Genomic DNA, 19,918 nt, shown 5'->3' with positions numbered 1-19,918 from the left:
TTTTCTATTTATGCTTATGAGCAAAATCTTTTTTGCAGAAATTGCATACTACTTCAAGTATTTCTTATGTATATGTTGATGAGTTAACAAGAAAATAAATTATTAAATATTATGAAAATTTATTTTTAATTGTTATATTTCTCTGGGTAAAAATTATCTCTGCAAAAATGTTCTGAAAACGCTATCATCCCTGACATGATTTTTTCTCTATATCCATTTTTTTTTTTTTTATTAATTTGAATTTTTTGGGAAGAATATTGATGATATTTTGATTTTATCTTTACTGCTGCCATGTTTATATACGGTTTAGACATGAAAGTAGTGCAACTTTATTCTATTGCAATTGTTCCCAAGTTGGCCACCAGATGCTTGTTAATTTGTTTTTGACTACCAATACAAATTCTTCAGACATGGTTTTAAAATTGAAACTGGAAGTTTGCCATTGACAATACAATAATCTAAATGTTCTTTGCTTTCAACCTATCAACTTTAATGTGGCGATTAAGGAGTGCATTAATTATACCTTCTGTAACTTTCCTAGGAATTATTTTGTGTAGAAATAGAATTCTTTACTTCTGTATATTGTTAGTGCAGAATGTGTTTGATGACTTGGTCTGTCAGGGTGTGAAAAGCTTCTATTTTGTGACATTGTGTATTATGATTTTCAGTGTATATAGGAATCTACTGATGTAGGCTAGAAACATTCATTTATGTTCAGAATTTTTGATCTGATTTAAAATCAGAAATATCTAAATAATTAACTGTCTAACTCCTGTTGAACTATTGTTAGCATCATCTAAAAAGAAGAAAATATATCTATTACTATCCTAAATAATTAGTAAATTGTATAAATTTTGTGAGAACATTCTATTTCATTTATCTTTTGATCCTTTAAATCCTAATCTCCATTCTCTATTGGCATTTTTTTAAAGAATTGTCTAAAAGGACATTTAATTATCATATACAGGAATTTGAAGGGATAATTACAAAAATTGTTACAAATATAGATCAAAGGGTCTTTATTGATGGATAGAGTGTGATGAAATAGGTGAATGTTGATATTTGTATGGAGGATATTTACAAGGATTTGTGATTTTCTGGTACATTTTATATTATTAATATTACTATTAAAATAGTTGTATCCAGCAAAATATTTGCTGTAAAAATTATTGTTTAATAGGGAAAATATGAACTTAAGGAATAAAGAACTGCTTTACTAAATAACTACAGAGACATCTTTTGAACAGTTAAAACTTTATAAACAATTTCAGACTGCTCTCTTTAGGAGTACAGAAAAATTCAAAAATGCCTTAGTACTTTTGAGCTAAACAGCTCAGAAAAAAATAGATTTGAACACATTCACAAAATTCCAATAGTTTGAAAACTGTCAACAGTTAGAATACTGAGTACTTTAAAATTTAAAAACGTAATAAGATAATAGCCAAAAAAAAAAAAACACAGAGAAGTCCTGTTATAAGTTTAGTGAATTGTCACCTTCCACTGTGCACTTTGTGTTTATCATCCACATTTTTGTGCTGTTTTTGAAAGTGAGCTGTATAGTTTGAAAGTATTAAGGCGTTTTTGAATTTTTCTGTACTCCTAAAGAAAGCAGTGTGGTATTGTTTGTTTTTTTTTGCAAATCTTTAGTTTTATGTGAATTACAAATATTCTTGGCTGTGTAAACAGCCATCTTTAGGTTCCAAACATCAAACTAAAATGAAATTCAAATTCTACAAGACATTACAAAATATATACATGTATATAATTAAATTACATCCAAAAAATTAAAAATATGTAAAAAAAATTACAAGTAGTAATAATAAATGATGAAGAATTAAGTCAAATTAAAATTTTTCTTAGGAGTAGCTTTCATTTCAGGCTGGATGGAGTATATCAGCATCCTTCTTATTGAACACTCTCAACGAACCTTTATGTCCAGTAATGTTTAAAATTCGTGAAACGAATGTTTTCAGCCTCACTCGAGGTCTGCCTCAGGTTAAATTGAGAAGGAATTCAAAGCTTAGAATGCCTGATATTGAACAATTTCAAATGTTAAATTTTAAAATAAAATTGTTCGTCAAGAGTGTTCTTTAACACCGGTAATCATGTTGGAAGGTATTGTTATCCTTCTTATTAATACATTCCACGGTAATGGCTTGCTTATAAATTTGCAGAACCTTTGTCTTAATTCTTCATTGTTTATTGATACAGGCATACCCCAGGTTACATACATAATGCATTACATCAAATAATAGTTGTACCATGAATTGCCATTTCCCATACTTTTTTATTTAAAGATAGTTTCATCTCATGGAATACTAATTATTGAAAATACTTTTTATTGCTAGAATATTTTGATGCCATTTGGAATTCTGGAAATAATACTATACATCTGTATGAAGTTCTTTCATCAGGTAAATGAATTATTTTAATAATGTTTGCAATATGGTAGCAATTATAAAAAAATGATTCATCAAAAAATTTTCAATACTTTAATTATTTATATTTTAAAATATTTTGTTTTGACATTCAGCATTTAATATGTATTTTATAAGTGAAACAATAATATCTTAACAGCTTGAGCCTAATATCTTAATATACAGTTGAACCTGTCTCTCAAATCTCACAGGAATGAGAAAAATATTCAAGATGGAACCTCTAATCTCAAAACCTGTCTAACATGTTAAACTGTAATAAGTTTGATTGGAAGTATGGTATTTTAGTAATACAATAGCAAGTACAATATATACCTGTATTAGGTATAAATGAAACATTTTTGACACATCTTAACAGAAATATTTTAGTAATAGTTTCTAATGCCTGACTTTTTTCAACTAATAAGATGCAAGCCAAACCTATAGCCAAACAGAGAAATGCAGTGTTAACTGCAACTATGTACTCTATTGCAAGAGATCTTTCTCAATTGCAATTTATGCTCTCAAAATGTAGTTGCAAAGTTTTGAAATTGTAATTGACATTTCAGTCCATAATTTGAGATATAAAAGTTTTGGATGAAAATTATTTGAGATAAATGTGGAAAATATGCTGAATTTAGGCTGAAAATGCATGTTGGGAAAAATAAATTTTGAGATGAAGTTTATCTCAAAAATATGCTTGAGATAGACAGGTTCAACTGTATATCATATATGAATAGTTGGACAGTTACTGCATGTAGCTGTCCATATGTGATAAACATTTGGTTTTGGGTCAAATCATTATTGATCATTGACCCGTAATCACACTGATCAATGATGACATCAGTCAGAACCATTTTTTTTTTTTTTTTTTTTTAAACTATTACACATTTTTAGGCTAATAAAAAAAAAATGTTTTTTTACCTAAAGGTAGCTTATCATCATGAGTTATTATAGAAATAAAATAAACTGAATTAACCAATAGACTGGAATAGTTTAAAATTGATACTGAAAAGCACTTTACATACATACTCCAGCAACATTTAATAGAAATTTAAAATGTTTTTGGCTTCATTTGGGTAAAAATGGCTTTTTATCTGAGGAAGGCCACTCAGTGCAGCTGAAAACATTCATAATTTCTATTAAATGTTGCTGGAGTAAGTATGTAAAGTGTTTTTTTGTATCAGTGTTAATTTAAATAATTTTTTTTAAACTTTTTTAATTATTGAATCACAAAACTTTTACTTGAAATTATAAGAAATATATTTTGGGCTCTGAAGTTGCATGTTTTCACTCTTCAAAGTATATAAATTTAAATGGGAATGTTGTTAACATGGAGTTAATTATTAAAGCATCTAAATGTTTATTGAAAAATATCATTTAAGTAACAAACATTCACATTTCATAAAATCAAAATGAATTAATCCTAATAATAATAATAATTTTATTCTGCAAATTATCTCATGAAATAAATATTCTCAAGTTTTAACCCAAGGAAGACTGTGAGAAAGACAAAAGTATTCTGTTCAGTGTCATAGTGTACTGGATGTAAGAGGAATCCAAACCATATTGCCTGAGTAATTTAAGAGAGTTTAAATCAATAAAGATCATTTTGTTGTGCAATTATTGTGATTTCATATGCAGTCCATTTTCATTGTAAACAAATGGTATCTGTTAGTTTTTGTCAATGTAGGCAATTTTCCAAATTGATTAAAGTAAGTGAATTCTGCTGTATTTTGTTTCAAATATATAATTGTAATGTATGACATGAATAGGTAAATAAGTATATCTCAACTTATGAGGAATCTCTGTTCTGACAACCTGGTCATGTCATGAGTGCATTTGGTAAAAGTTTCATATAATACATGCAAGCGAAACATTGATGCCAGATGGTAAGAGTTTGTGATTTCTACAAAAGTATCATATCATACACTATAAGACATTTTTATGCTAAGGTGTGATCAATTTCACTATTAATGACAAAACAGAATGTACGGTATGTTTAATAAAATCATTATTATAGTTATTATGTAGTCTGTTATCAAGAATATGAGGTTATAGCTACAGTTACAGTAGATTCCCCTATAACACGGTAGATACATTCCATGTTATATGAATTCTGTGTTGTACATGTCACTTAGATTTTACAAATACATGAGTTGTTCACAGCCCGGCATTTGTGCAGTTTAGGGGGTACGGCTGTTTGAAAGGTTTACTTCCATAAAATTAATTGATTCTAGACTAATTTGACTCGAACATTTCCAAAAAACATATAATTTTTTGGGAATAATCCATATAAACTATGCTATAAACAAAAAATTGTAAGAATACTTACCGAGTGCACACCGTTCAAAAACGCTATTGTTTAAGCCTGTTTTCATGACAGGGCGGTTCATCGAACTGCGGATGCGTTCCCTGATAAGTTATTCTTTCTGCGATAAATTCACTGAACTTTGGAGACATCATTAATAGAAATATAATTTTTACAGCTGTTGAATAATAAATGTTTTTTAGTAGGTCCATTGCTCGTTTAAACTCAACAGTTTGTGCAATGTCCACTATTGGTCCAGATTCAACCAATCCTGTCGAGACACGAGTCGGCCATTATAATCTGTCTCATTCTTTTACAATGTTATACGAGCCTCTTTTAGCATGTTATATGAACATGATTGCAATTTTTCCTCCATGTTATACGAATCCGTCTTATATGAACCCTTGTTATAGGATGGTCTACTGTATATGGCTGGCATCATAGTTGCTTTGTTTTTAAAAGTGCAAAATAAATTTATTAGCAATTACCTGTAAATTTCAAATTAAGGAATATTTTAAAACATTAAAACAGTAATAAGACATGAAATAACACGTAAAGAAAAATTATTTATATTTCTTATTTATTTGAAATTGTTATAACAACAAGTACTGTACATTCTTTGGTAAATTATTTTTAATAGTATTATCCTTACTTTTTCTTTTATAATGCAATATCACATTTGTTAGCTTTTGAATTTAAATTCTTACAAAATATATAAAATAAAATTGTAAACAAGATAATATATATTGATCAATTATGTATAATAGTAAATTTATAATCATGGTTGATCATATTTATCAGTGGCGTGCCGTCATTGGAAGCGATGGAAGCGCCGATTCCACCTTTCAATGACCTTCCCTTGAATTTTATAAAATATAAATTTTCATATTTTAACGTACTTTGAATTAATTAAAATTAATATTTTATTATAACTGCATTATGTATCTTTTACAAATTTCTATACTACATGTGAAAAAAACGATAAGATTGCTATTGTATATTCGAATAATTCGGTGGCGGAAGGAATGTCGAAACCGGGTCAGTCTCCAATCAGCCAGATTATATAGGCATTAGCACATGCGGTTTACAGTGCACCAACCTCACCCGGTTTAGCTGGTAGAAGCGACACACTCGTAAAGAGTACAGCTTTATATCCCGGAGCGGTTGTGGGCTGTTATCCGCCTGCCTGTCAACTTCCAAGCAGCCAGATTATAGGCATTGGCGCATGCGCTTTACATAGCACAAACGTCACGGTTTAGCTGGTAGAAGCGACACACGCGTAAAGAGTACGCGACTTTATATCCCGGAGCGGTTGTGGGCTGTTAGCCGCCTGCTAGATATTCGGCCACTCTCAGCGCCGGATCCAATAGGTGCGAGGCCCGATTGAATTTTTTTTGCGGGGCCCCTCAAACTTTAGATAACAAAATTAATTAACTGTTAATTTACATATTGAAATATGTTGGGTTTTTTTTAATAATAATATACCTAGATATTTATTTTTGTAACATGTACTATTTTTAAATATATAAACTTTGACGTGATGCGGGGCCCCTTCAAACGCGGGGCCCGATTGGCACCAATCGCTCCAATCGCCTAAAATCCGGCCCTGGCCACCCTCGCCCGATTATGTGAATCACGAGCAGACTAGATCAATGGCGGGCAACCCGCGGGTCAGCTACGGCTGGCGAAAAGTTTCTATCCGGCCCGCGAGATCTTTAATAGATTATTAAATTGGAAAAATAACTAATTAATAGTTATTTTTCCAATTCTTTGTAATTTTCGAAAACGATAAGAGAAATAAATGTAGTAATTAACTTTTTATTTATTTATTTCATATTTGCAGACTAAAAAAATTACGAGTCACAAGAAGGCGTCAATTAACTACTACGGCGCGGAAAAAAACGTAAAATTTATTCTGGCCCATGTTATAAAAAGGGTTGCCCACCCTAGACTAGATTTATAACAACCCAACCGATAGGAGTTTACTGGCACGTTTTTATGATAGTTCTGTATAGTTGACAGGAGTTTAAAAAAACTCCATTAAAATATTTGATATATTTATTCTGCGTTTATTCCGCTCTCCCATCTTATATTACTTACGGATTTCAATGTTAAACCGGTGATATTACGATTTAGTATGTCCCATCTGTAAGGGGATGCAGAAAAAACGTGTACAATTCTAGTACAGTGTTAAAAATTAACTGTTACTTTGGCAGCATCATTTACAACCAAATTTAATGAATGAGACATACAATGGTACAAAAAAAAAGCTCTAGAATTTATTTTCCTTAAATTTACGATTTATATATCCGTTGTCATAAAAATTTGTCTTTCCACTGTTTTCCCAAGACTACAGATATTCAGGTACAAAGTAACTGGTTTCGACTTATTTCTACTTAAGAAGTGACTAAATAATTAAGAGATTAGGGAATGGGGACATAAATAAAACCCTGTTGAAAGAGCCAGAATTTTACTTCAACAAAAGCTTAACAGAACCAATCACTCGCTCAGTACAGTGGGAAACTGATTTCCGTGTACACCTGGTATTAAAACGAATTAGTTAGAAAACGAATGACTATTAAGTTTAACATAGTTAGATTTTTACAGCTACGGTGAGAAACGTTTAAAATTTACAACAGCCCTGTGGCGTCCTTTGAGATATACTAGTGATGCGACAAAAGAGGCATTTGACATTGACCGGTATCGGCACCCTCGGGATTTGGCACACACACACTCACTACACACCTACCTGGACCGTCACTAGTTCCATCCATTAGCTACTCGTATCAAGATATTTGACTAAGTGGATTGTTTTAAGATTTAAAAAGTAAAGAATATTTTATGTTATTTTTATGTACGTTTCTTTACAAAGCTATATTTTAATTATAATTTTCTTTAAAAGTATATTAATACAATCGAACAATACATTGTACCAGGTATGTATATCCATCGCACATTTTATTTCACCGAGTAAGTTTTTATAATTTATTTTTAATTTTAGCCCTTATATCGTGGCTAGCGATTCAGAATGTAATTGTGATATTAAAAATACATTTAGAGAAGTCTACAGTTTTTACTGGCTTATCGAACAAATGAATACGAATGGACCCTAGACCAGTGATTCGTAACAGGGGGCCGCGGTCCCTGGGGGTCCATAAGAAGTTTGGCCCATAAGAAGATTTCCTTCAGAATATAATAAAAAGAAAATTGATGTATAATCCGAATATTGTATTGAAAAGTGAAATAAGAAAGATAAAGTTTTCCTATTTAGTTTTTATTTATTTATTTTGTATTTCTTCCTACATACAACTTTGTTGGTACAGAAGAAATAAATGTAAATATGCTACTTACACCGCAGTATTTACTACTTTTATTCCAAAGCAATTTTAAGAAACTATTAATGCTTGGAATTTTAAAAATAATTAGGAAAAATAGTAGGCTTTGAAAATTTAAATATTTTTGCAAAAGTTATGCAAAATCCTTACCACAAGTGGGCGTTTTAGTTTTAGTTTAGTTTTAGCATCGACATTGGATCGATTTATCGACATGTTTCTTATTTTATTTTCTGTTAAAAATTAATGAGTTTTCATGTTTAATTGTGAAGTTTGAATGTTATTTAAATAGATAATGAAATAATAAAGTTATGATTTACATTTATTATATAAAAAATAAAGCAATAATAAAAAAATCAATTTATTATAGATAAATTATCAAATATAAATTATTATTAAAAAATGGGGGTCACAAAAAATTATGAAATATTTGGTGGACCGCGAGTATAAAAAGGTTAAGAACCACTGCCCTAGACCATCACTGACGAGCAATTAACTGATTGCCCCTGGAAGTCGGCTTCTTACAGGAACACAGCTTCCCTGTCATCAAATGTCACGGCACGCCACTGATATTTATTAATATTTATTTATCAGTAAATCCTAAAACTGGATTTTTTGACACATTTTTATGATGCAAATAAACAAATTGTTTTCAAGTCTAACTTAAAATATGGATAAACTATAAAACTGAACAGAATTTAAAGGTATTGAAATAGACATATAATATCGTGTGATACGTTCTTGCTATATTTAAACTACATATGCCTAAATAAATTATAATGTGTAATAAATTTATATCTTTAAATCTTTTAAACAAAGTGCACTTTTTCTTAAATTATTTTATACAAAGTAAATTATAATTTAAAATATTTTACACTAAGCTGTTTCAAGAGGTAAAATTAGATGTGTTTCAAAATTCATATATAATTTTGCAATTTAAAAAACATTTGTATACTGTTAAAAAGATGATAGCATGCAGTATGTTAAATCATTAATCTAGGATTATCATTCACTTATATCATTTTTTTTTTTTTTCAGGGAATGTCACGTTCACCACAAAATATGCTGGGAGCAGCTCTAATCCTTTGTGGAGTACCTGCCAGTTTTGTCACAAGATTGACCCATCATTTGGCTTTTCTTTGTGATATAGGAAGAGACTTTTCAATTTATTTGTTTTCATTTGTCATTTTTCACATACTGTATCAAGATTGGCTAGTTTGAGTATATGCACTGTATTGCATATACCAGTTAGTCGATAAAGTATACAGTATAAATAGTGTGGAATTATCAATACAGTTTTTTCTCATTGGTGTTCACAGTAAGGACAGATTAAAAAAAACAAAAGTATATATTAAAATATTTGCAATATCAGATGCTGCATGATGGCCATTAAACATTAGTTGGGTCGCTTGACTTCACTTAATGTATTTGTCAGCTTCTGTCCTATTCCGTAAAAATTTTTTCATGTTTGTATAGTGTAAACTATAGTAACATTCAATGTTAATTTAGCTCCACACTGGTAATGTTAGACAAATATCAAAAAGTATACAATCATTACAAAAGAAAACAAAAAAAGATTATAGATTGCATGTATTTTAGTGAACTGACACAAAAGTAAAAAAGAAACAAATACTGTAATTATATCTTTGTAATCTGAACTGTTTTTATCTGGAAAGAATGTTAGGTTTTACCAGAAATCGTGGGTTTGATGTTGTTCAGTGTTTGTCATTATGTTCTTGAACTTTTCAAAATAAAAATTATCAGAACTGGCTGCCAAATACACTTAGTTACATATTGTTGCAGGTGTGATCTTTTTTATAAGTAATATTTTAAACTTAAATAGGAAAAAGGCAAAATTTAAATACTTGTAGTTTTGCCTATATTATTTAAATTACAGTTTACATATAATATTTTTAAAAACCATGTTTTTTAAAGTTAATTTATTTTTAACTTTTACTAATTTGAATTTTTTCATTTGATGTCTGTTTGTCAATTGTATCTAATTTTGATGAATATAAACTGATAGAATACTTAGAATATTAACTTCATTAATTTCAAAATAATACTACTAGAAAAGTACAGTACTTATTAGATTTTACAGTAAATTTATTTGAATTTTATGATAAACATATTTTAATGAATTCGTTTTTTTAATATAACCAATCTTAAGAAGTTTTTATAATAACCAATTTACATAAACAAGTTAAATTGTATTAAAATGTTATTTATATATGACATCAAACAGTTCTTAAATTAGAAAAAGCATTCTTTCCATGAATTTGAGAAAAACTTAACAAATTTATTGCACAATACATTAATTTACAATAAAAATATATCATAGGTTTTAAGACAAAAAATTTAAAAAGAAAAATAGTGTTAAAATTTAATAGTTAAAATTAATTTTTTCCCTCTTAAAAATCCAAAATAATACAATGGAACTTTGATTAACTGAACTAATTGATTTGTATGTATAGCATCCTATTAATCCAAAAAATTTTTCTTGGTAAAATTTTGTGTGTGAGATATTTAAATAATGTCATGTCCTTAATTACAATTTGTATGTAAAAATATTTTTTTTGAACAGCACTGAAGAGGGGTTGGAAACCTAAACCACCCAAAATGTATTCATAGTTCAATTTTTGAAATAAAGCCATAGTTTTCTGACTGGAAAGCTGGAGATCATATACCAAGAAAAATTTTTTGGGTTAAAATGACACTATGCATAGAAATTGAATAAAAGCAACTATACTATATTAAGATGAACTAATTGAGTCTAGAGATGATTGGATAATAAACCATCAAACTAAGAAAAACTTCACGTGAATGCATTGTGTCATGGTGATAAAATTAAAATCACAAATGGATATTATAAAGCAATACTTTACCTTTATTGGAAGAAATAATTGTCTATTTCTCTTCGCACAGAAATAGAACTTTATTTTTTGCTGCTAGATCTGTGATTCATTTGGGGAGGGAGATAGAGTTGAATATAAGATCTGATTTTGATGCTATTTGTACTAACAAACAGCAGTCAGTCTATGCTTTTTGTTATGTCAATATAGCAAATGCCTCAGCATACATTGGGCTCATTTGAATTGTTCTTACTCATCATACTTTTTGTGTATTTCATTTTTTGACAGGTTCACTAGTTTCAAGGATTATTTTCATAAATAAACTGACTTCATTTTAAGCAGTTTGTTCTGGATCTTTGAGATTTGAACAGAGCTTATTCCATTTTTTTTTTCCTGGGTTGTCTGTCATCAATGACTTCCAATCTTCAGCTAACATATAGCAACAATATTTCTGATTAAGTTTTTAAGAAAAAGCAACAACACTTTCCTTGTTATCATCTGCTAAGAGTAAACAAAGTAAAATTTATGGCATTCAAGCTTCTTGTTCTGTTTTAATATCAATTGAAGGATCTAAAGCATAGTGTTGCTTTGTTATGGTCTTATCAAATAGTAGACATTGGAGACATTGGTATTCTGTCATCGTCGTCTGCTGTTTGCAAGTCCATGACAAAGTGACACTATGTTTTAGATCCTTCAATGTAAAATTTGTTTTTTATACTGTACATGCTCTTCTGCTTTTTAATGATGCATTGATTCATTGGTTGAATTGGCAATATGACATTTGGTAGAAGGTACACCATCTCAAAGTCATTGTCAATTGCATTTAATAGATAGCTGGTAGATGTTATGATGCATTATCAAGCAACAATTTCCCTGTTCTCCTTCATGTTCAGTCTTGTAGTTCTCAGTATAAAGTCTATAGTTTACCATTTGCCAAAAAATTCCGAGTTTGTTCATTCATTTTTTGTGCCTTGTAAATGGTAGGTATGCAAGAAACATTTTGAAACAGATTTTTTTATTCTCTCCATTATCTAATAATAGCAACCCTTAAGTACTCCTGGAATTTTGCACAAACTAATGTGATGATTTGCTCCTGCTAACTTTAAAGCCAAGGAGCTCAGATTCCCATCATAAAATTAGTGTCTTTTAGGGCATCTTCCTTTCATCTTATAGACAGCATTATTGGAATATCCTTTACTTTCCATGAATTTTGTGAATCTTTCCTTGATATTGTTGGCAACTGTGTTGTTGCAGGACAATTACTCCAATGTGAATTTTTCTTATGCTGTGTTATGAGTTGAAGTTTTTAAGCAATACTGGCTTTAAAATCGGGAGTATATCAGATATTTTTGGTATATTCAATTTCTAGGATATTCCAGGTACTCAATCGGGGGATACTATAGATTACTATCTATGGAATTTCGGGAATTTGAGTATATATCTGAACTGAGGGGACCGAGACGAGTTCAACGATACCCTACTTTTGGACCGGAGACGAAAAATAAAAAAGTTATCATACTTTTTTCGGCGATCGCGCGATGATAGGGAGTCGCGTCGCTCTCCGCTAAGTCGGCCTCGCTATCGCGATCGGGAGACCCGTCGCTTGCCGTTAAAATTGCCTTTAGTAGACGTTTCCCCCTTTTTTTACTTTGTTCAAGAAACTACTGTGAATCGATCACTAGTTTAGCACATGGCGGCGTGTGGTGGCGCCCATACGAGAGGTCAGTCGGGCCGCCATGTTCGCTGCCATAAGTAACATTAACCGAAATGGCGATCGCGCGATGATCGGAAGTCGCGTCGCTCTCTCCGCTCTCGTATCGCGTGTTTAACCCTACTGGAGATGACCGTAGTCCGACGTCATGGTTTGCAGACTTTACCGCAAGATGGCAGTACTAGCAACTATGGTGCCGGCTTCATGAGAGCATAAAAAAAGTATGAACTTTTTTATTTTTCGTCTCCGGTCCAAAAATAGGGTACCGTTGAACTCGTCTCGGTCCCCTGAGTTCAAATATATACTCAGTCCCGAAATTCCATAGATAGTAATCTATAGTACACCCCTCAATGGTGGAAGAGAACTACTCATATACAAAATGGTTGAAAAGATAAAGAAAGATTTTTTAACTTCATTGGTTTTTCTGTGTTTTTTAAAGGAACTTTTTAAAGAGTAGGCAGTTGCGTAGCCTAAAAAGGAAGGTCCAGCTGTCTATAATTTTGTTCTAGAACATCAGAGTAAATGGTGATCGTCTAATAAATTTTGGAGCGACTTGTCTCTTATTTGTAAAAAATAAAGAAAGACTTCAAACTCATATACAAAACGAGCATTTATTTATTGCGGCAGCGTCACAATGCCAGGCTGCAATTTTTAATTTATTTAACTTAAAATATATGCGCTCCACCTCAAATTAGTAGTGGGTTGCCCCTGTACATCATACTTTTCCTTTAACAACAGAGTCGTGCCGGTCATTTATCAAACACTTCAGGGGAAAATTTTTGAATGACTTTCGGTTTGCATCGGAAGTTTTTATCTAGTTAATCGGAGGCCCCCTAAGGTTTCCATATCTGGTTTCGTCTCTATAACTCCGTTTTCAAGATTAAGGAAAGAGACGGATGGACGACAGTGGGAATTTATAGGTCTACAATTATTTTAAATTGCAGCCCAATAAATATTGGTTTAAAAGCAGTTTGATGTATTTATATGAAAATAAAAACTAAAATGAGGTTGATTATAGTATTTGGCCGTTCGAATAACCAAACATGATCTCAGAATTCACGACATATAGCCTTACAGACATACGAGTACTCCATATTACCTAACCAGTTTTTCCGCTTGAAGTGGTAAGCAGACGTTCCCCCCCTGCACTCTGGTAACTGGTTCGAATCTAATTTATAGATAAACCTATATTTTATAATATAGGTTTATCTGTTTTTGTTTATTGTGTTAGCAGATTGGCTATTTTTAATAGTATTGGAGAAATGTTATCAAAATTATGAGATGTTCGTTAATCGGTGTAATTTTCTGTAGTTGCATCGATAGTTTACACCAGCGTTTCTCAAAGTGGGCGATAACGCCCCCTTGTGGGCGGTGAGTAAATCTAGGGGGCGCTGGAGGCAGGGTACTGAACAGTGACCAAAGGCAAAAGTTGGGGTCACACTGGCAGCCGTTCCCTTTCCTCTGTTAAACTGATAAGAGGAAACATTGCGTTTAATGGTTTCCAGATGTTGAGAACAATGTATGGTAAGGGGACAAAGTGTGAGATTCATAGAAAGGTTTTCCTAAGAATATTTCCAATCCTTTCTTACACAGAGAAAATGGGTTAGGGGTATAACTTTATGGAACAAAGGGGGCGGTGGATCGAGAAAGTTTGAGAATCACTGGTTTACACTGATGTAACTGTATAACGTACAAAATATATTTAAACTATATTTTATCCGTTCAGATAAATTGCATAACAGATGGGGGAGTACTGTTCAACTTTTCAGTTAAAGATCAAATTACTATTTTAACAACAGTTTTGAATGAAAAAATAATATATGTGCAATAAATTCATAAATGAAGATGATGAAGCAGTTATACAATGACAAATGGTTTAAACAAAGAATGAAATATTGGTGTTTTACCTGAATAGGTAACACTGAAAAGTTCTAAACCGGCATTGAAAAGTTCATCTGTAGTTCGTCAATTTATATTATTCCAATATAAGTTGACCGATGTCAAACCGGACTAAACTACTTGGCCGGATGTCCGAGCGGTCAAGGTGGCAGCCTATGGCTCTGGAGGACCCGGGATTGAATCCAGACGGGTCGAGAAATTCCCAAGAATTTTCCGTGGGTAATATTCGTTCGGATACGTCGGGCCCCGTCCCTCACCACCCGGTCGCCCCATTGAGGGGCCTGGCCGACCCATAATGGGTCTGCTAAAAGAGGCTTTCTTAGTGCCTACAGGGCAGAAAGAGTTTAAAAAAAAAGACGACTACTTTTCAACCAGTTTATAAGTTTTGTAGTTTCTTGCATCCTTAGGGCATTGGGTACCTTTTTCTCACCTATAAATGGTTTAAAGTGGGTTAGTTTGGTTTGAAAACTTCTAACTTATGTTGGGAGGATTATAACCACCAACGAACTAAAATATAGTACATAGTGGCTGTGACAATGGTACAGCGCTCTTGGTGGCAACAATGAGTACTATCGACCGCCATTTTACTTAAAGTCAAAACATTGAAATTTGTACATCATGTTGGGCAGGATTTGTCACTTTAGAATCTATTTTTCTCATCTAAATCCAGATTGTTTTGTTTGCTATTTGAGATTTAGGCAATTAGATAGTGATATAAATCTAGATTGTTTCATTTCGAATTTAGCTATTTTTTAGATTTTAATTATTATAAAAAAGGTAAGATCAGAATTTAAAGTGGTAAGTGTAATACTTAACCCTTAATATAACAATATTTTTATAATCTAAGTACGAGCCAGGTCTTGAAGGGCATTACGCTCAGCTATAAGATTGTGTATAGTATACTCAGGTCAGTCTGATCCGTACCATACTCAGTACGTTTGTTGGTTTTTCGGACAGTATTTTTTTCTTTTGCAGAACATAAGTAATGTTGTGTTTTATTATAATTGTAGTTTGCTTGTGAAAGTTTTAGTTTAAACTTGTGAAAATATTTACAAACTGTATCTGAGTTTGATCTTTGTCATGTTATGAATCACATTGTTGAAGTTAAAATCCTTGTAAGAGGTAAGAGGTAAGAGGTAATCGTGGGAAATGAAAAATTGCATTTGTCCATCAAAAATAGACAAAGAAAACATGCTAGTGAAAGAGACTGGTATGTAGAAACTGCACCATTTAGATGTGTACAAATTGTGCACTATATCCATTCTGTATAACAAAAGTATATTATCATGAACTAAGTTTTGTTCGTTATGTTGTAGACAACCAACTTAGACACCGAAGCCGTGAGCCTGAAGAGTGATTGGAAATTTACCAATCCTAATTGCATTGTTAAATACGCAAAATAAAGAGCTGTTTTAATTTCTGCCTCTGTTTATTGCGAATAATTAAGACGTGATAAATATCACTAGTCTCACTATTGGGTAGGCTGCATGGCTGAGCGGTTAAGGCGGTAGCGTACCGCTCTGGAGACCAAGAATCGGATCCGGACGAATTGAAAACTCTCCAGGAATTTTTCGGGGAGTGATCCGACAGAATATGTCGGCCCTCTTCACCACCCGGTCGCCTCATTGTGGGGCTGGCCGAACCCATAATGGGCATGCTAAAAGATACCACCTTAGTGACCACAGGGTGCGGAAAGAGGAAAACACCCTCTATCTCCCCACCCATTTAACCTTTAACCACCAAAATTTAATATCATCAATGTTCCTTATATACAAGCTATCATGCCAAATTTCGTTTCTTATAAACGCCAACACAAACGGAATATTATTTCCATTTTTCGTTCGGGAGGTTCCAAAAAGTGAAGATTTACAAAAATCTCTGAGGGTCAAATTTGACACGATTCAAATGCTTTCCGTTATTATATGTATATTACAGCCGGGAAAGTAAAATTAAGAATGTTTAGAAATGCATTTAACTTATCGATACAGAATATTTTGTCTTGTTTAGAAACATTTAAATAAAAAGTTAAGAAAGAAATGTCTTATTATTTACTTTCAAAATTAAAAAAAAAAAACTACGTACAGTCATTGACTCGCATTATAGCAGTTAAAGGTCAAAACTCCCTTTTCTTGCATACTTTTAAACAAGTTAGATTATTTTAGTTCGTTGTTTTTACACAACACTCATGGCACGCCCCTTGACTAAAGGGAAAATGGCGAACGCGTATTCACTTTTTTTAAACATGGCGTCGCCACAGCCGCTCTATGTAGTATATTTATTTATTTATAAAGGAAAAAAAAGTTAGTGTCTATTAGTCTATAGTATATATTCTAGCTTGTTGGGAATAACTATTCAAAAGCATTTTAAATAGTATGGTTTCTATTTCTTTTTGTGTAGCAATTACTGTATATTCCTGTAATTTAGAAACCGTTCGTTCTACATAAAATCTACAAACAAAATATTTCTACAGTTTTATTAATTGGAATAAACGAAATTACAGATTATGAAAATTTATTAATTGTACTTCGTTTTATGTAATTTATATGGTTTATTATTCTCACATTCCCACAAGATCGCGTTTTATTAAACGTTATTTGTTTTTTTGTAGCGTGACTTACGTCACACAATTTTTTCTAGTGTACCATTCGGCATAGAAAAATCGACTAAAAATTATTTTAAAAATTAATCAAACAATACAACAGAGAATAACATTGTTGAACTTTATTGTTCGTATTTTGTTGTTGGAAAATGTTCGATCTAGAAGTTGAAAATTAACAGAAGCGAGACTTGCAAAGCGCCGAATATGCCGGGCCAAACTAAAAAAGGTATTTTGATCACGGTACTTTCTTAATATTGAGTGTGATAAGTAAGCAGGCTTAAAAAACTTTCAGATTGCTAATATTTTTATTTTTATAATGAAAATTCTCTTGTATATTTTTGAAATTTTACATCAAATGGGAGATTTCGTGTTGATTTATCAAATAAATTTTTCTCGGCAATGAAAAAAAAAAAAACTTGGGCAAGAATAAGGAATAAATTATTTTGGTTAAAATAGAGGGATTGAAAATAAGGTTAAAAGATTTAAAATATTAAATAAAGTTATAAGAATTAAATTTACATATAAAAAAATTGCTTTTTAATATAAAAGAGATGGGATAAAGTGACTTTTTCAATATAAGATAGCGTGTTGCTGTGAGATGCCAGTTATTTGACATCAATTTAATTGTTTTAAATTCATATTTTTATTTATTTCTGAAATAACCTTTACGGAAAACTGGGAAATGTTCTAAAATTATACATAAAGTTGGATATGTGTAGTAGTGATTTAATACTTTGACGTAGAAATTTTGACGTAATGCGTGATACATTTAGCGAGACATCATCTTATATATAAAATTCTCGTGTCACAATGTTAGTTACCGTACTCCTCCGAAACGGCTTTACCGATTTTTACCAAATTTTATATGCATATTCAGTAGGTCTGAGAATCGGCTACTATCTATTTTTCATACCCCTACACCATTTCCCCCTTTCAAAAATATATTTATATATGGATTAAGGCTTTTATGTCCAACAGATGGCGCTAACTTCCGACGACCTAAGTTTGCTTTTCTGTGAGGCATTTGCTTTTCTGTGAGAATGGACTGAAGCAGATCATTTTCTATCTATCTATATAAATAAAATATAACGTTCGTTTGTTCCTACCGATTCCTTTGAAATTTTGACACAACGTTGCATTCGAATACGCACGTGTTTTTATATAATATACATGTCGAAATCCCCCCAGTGGGGGGAGATGGACGGGATTAAGGCTTACCGTGAAGAACTCGGCTTCTATTATACTATTTTACATGCGGTTTTTTGCGTTTTTAATTGCGTTTTAATAGGTTACGTCAACAGAATATACACTAAAAAGAGATTTTTCGATATTCCCCAGCGGGAAAAATGACGGGATTAAGACTTACTGTGAAGAACTCGGCTTTTATTATACTATTTTAGATGCGTTTTTGATTGCGTTTTAATAGGGTACGTCAAGAGAATGTACACTAAGAAGGGATTTTTTGAAATTCTCCCCACGGGGGAAGTGTGATACATTTATAATAGATACATTTTGAGCCACAACAACGCGTGGCCGGGTCAGCTAGTATTTATCTAACAATTACTTCCAATTGTTCTTTTTTTCCATTATTGGACGGGCGTGCAATAATAGAATCGCACCAGAAATTCCGATTTATCTACATTGTACTTCGACGCTATTTTGAATAGGAATATCTCGAAAAGGTATTACTTCTTTTCTTGGTCTGTGATTAAAATTGAATGAATTCCCGACTTCAAACATCATCAGTTAGATTTATGATTTTTATACAAATTATTGTTGAATTAAATTGATTTATAAATAGATTTTGGTTAGATATAAGCTTTTATTTCGTTTAAATTACATAAGTCTGTAGGTATCCTCAAATGATTAAATTAATCGAGTAATAAATAATTCTCTAACATTTTAAGCTAGAATATTTAACGTATTAACAGAGTACAGTTAAATTGAAAAATCAAACGTCAGAGGAGGAGGAGGGAGTCTTTGATGACATAAGATTGCACCAGTCGTTTATTTTTCGTTCAATCACCACAATAGTTGAAGGGATGACTGCAATACTTTTGATGGCCGGATAGCCGAACGGTCAAGATGGCAGCCTACCGCTCTGGAGGAACTGGGATCGAATTAGGACGGGTCGAAAAAACCCTAGGAATGTTTCAGGTGATGGTCCGTCCAGATATGTCGGGCTCCGTCACTCACCACCCGGCCGCCCCATTGTGGGCCTGGCCGAACTCTGGGCTTGCTAAAAGAGACCCTCTTAGTGTCTACGGGTCAGAAAAAGTTAAAAAAAATATATTATTACTTTATTTCCTTATATTATATATTACAAGTCTTGTATATTTCGACAAGAATTTCTATTTTCTAATGCTAGTCTGCAAAATAAAGATCGCGATGATCTAGGACTACATTCAGAATCCTTCGAAAAATGAACCGAACAATTAGTTAATTTTCCAGTTTGTAACTGCCACAATAAATAAAAGCAGTTAGAAACAGATACAACTGTCAGAAAATAGGCCCAATTCCTATGTATTTGCGAATGATTTTCTGGCTCGAGGACATAATTAAGCGGAAAGGCTGGTTCCTGATTTCTGAGGACTGGTATTGATGGCAGAAGTGGATAGACAAAAGGGATTTTTGCTGATGTAACGCTCTAAGCGGCAGGTAATCCATTTAGAATATCTCAATTTTAATCGTGTACTTTTATATTTCAGAAAACGAAAGACAAAATGAAAAATCAACAGTCATTGGGCGAATTAGAAGCAATAATCAGTTAAGTGATTAATTTTATTGATGCAAAACGGAT

At 31.9% G+C, this 19,918-nt stretch overlaps 1 protein-coding gene across 1 annotated transcript in view; it reads left to right on the top strand.

Annotated features, from left to right (window-relative positions):
• LOC136981065 (guided entry of tail-anchored proteins factor CAMLG-like) overlaps window positions 1-9,847 on the top strand; it is a 37,152-nt gene extending 27,305 nt beyond the window's left edge. Inside the window, exons 3-4 of the mRNA XM_067277339.1 lie at window positions 2,349-2,414; window positions 9,096-9,847. Coding sequence (XP_067133440.1) covers window positions 2,349-2,414; window positions 9,096-9,278 — 249 coding nt within the window. The 3' untranslated portion in view covers window positions 9,279-9,847. The remainder of the gene's footprint in view (window positions 1-2,348; window positions 2,415-9,095) is intronic.
• Window positions 9,848-19,918: the final 10,071 nt, after the last annotated feature.

This window comes from Centruroides vittatus, unplaced genomic scaffold, assembly GCF_030686945.1.
Source record: "Centruroides vittatus isolate TY-2023 unplaced genomic scaffold, ASM3068694v2 contig_742, whole genome shotgun sequence".
NCBI lineage: Eukaryota > Metazoa > Arthropoda > Arachnida > Scorpiones > Buthidae > Centruroides > Centruroides vittatus.
Note: the sequence above shows the minus strand (reverse complement) of the source record. Positions and strands in the feature narration are given on the sequence as shown.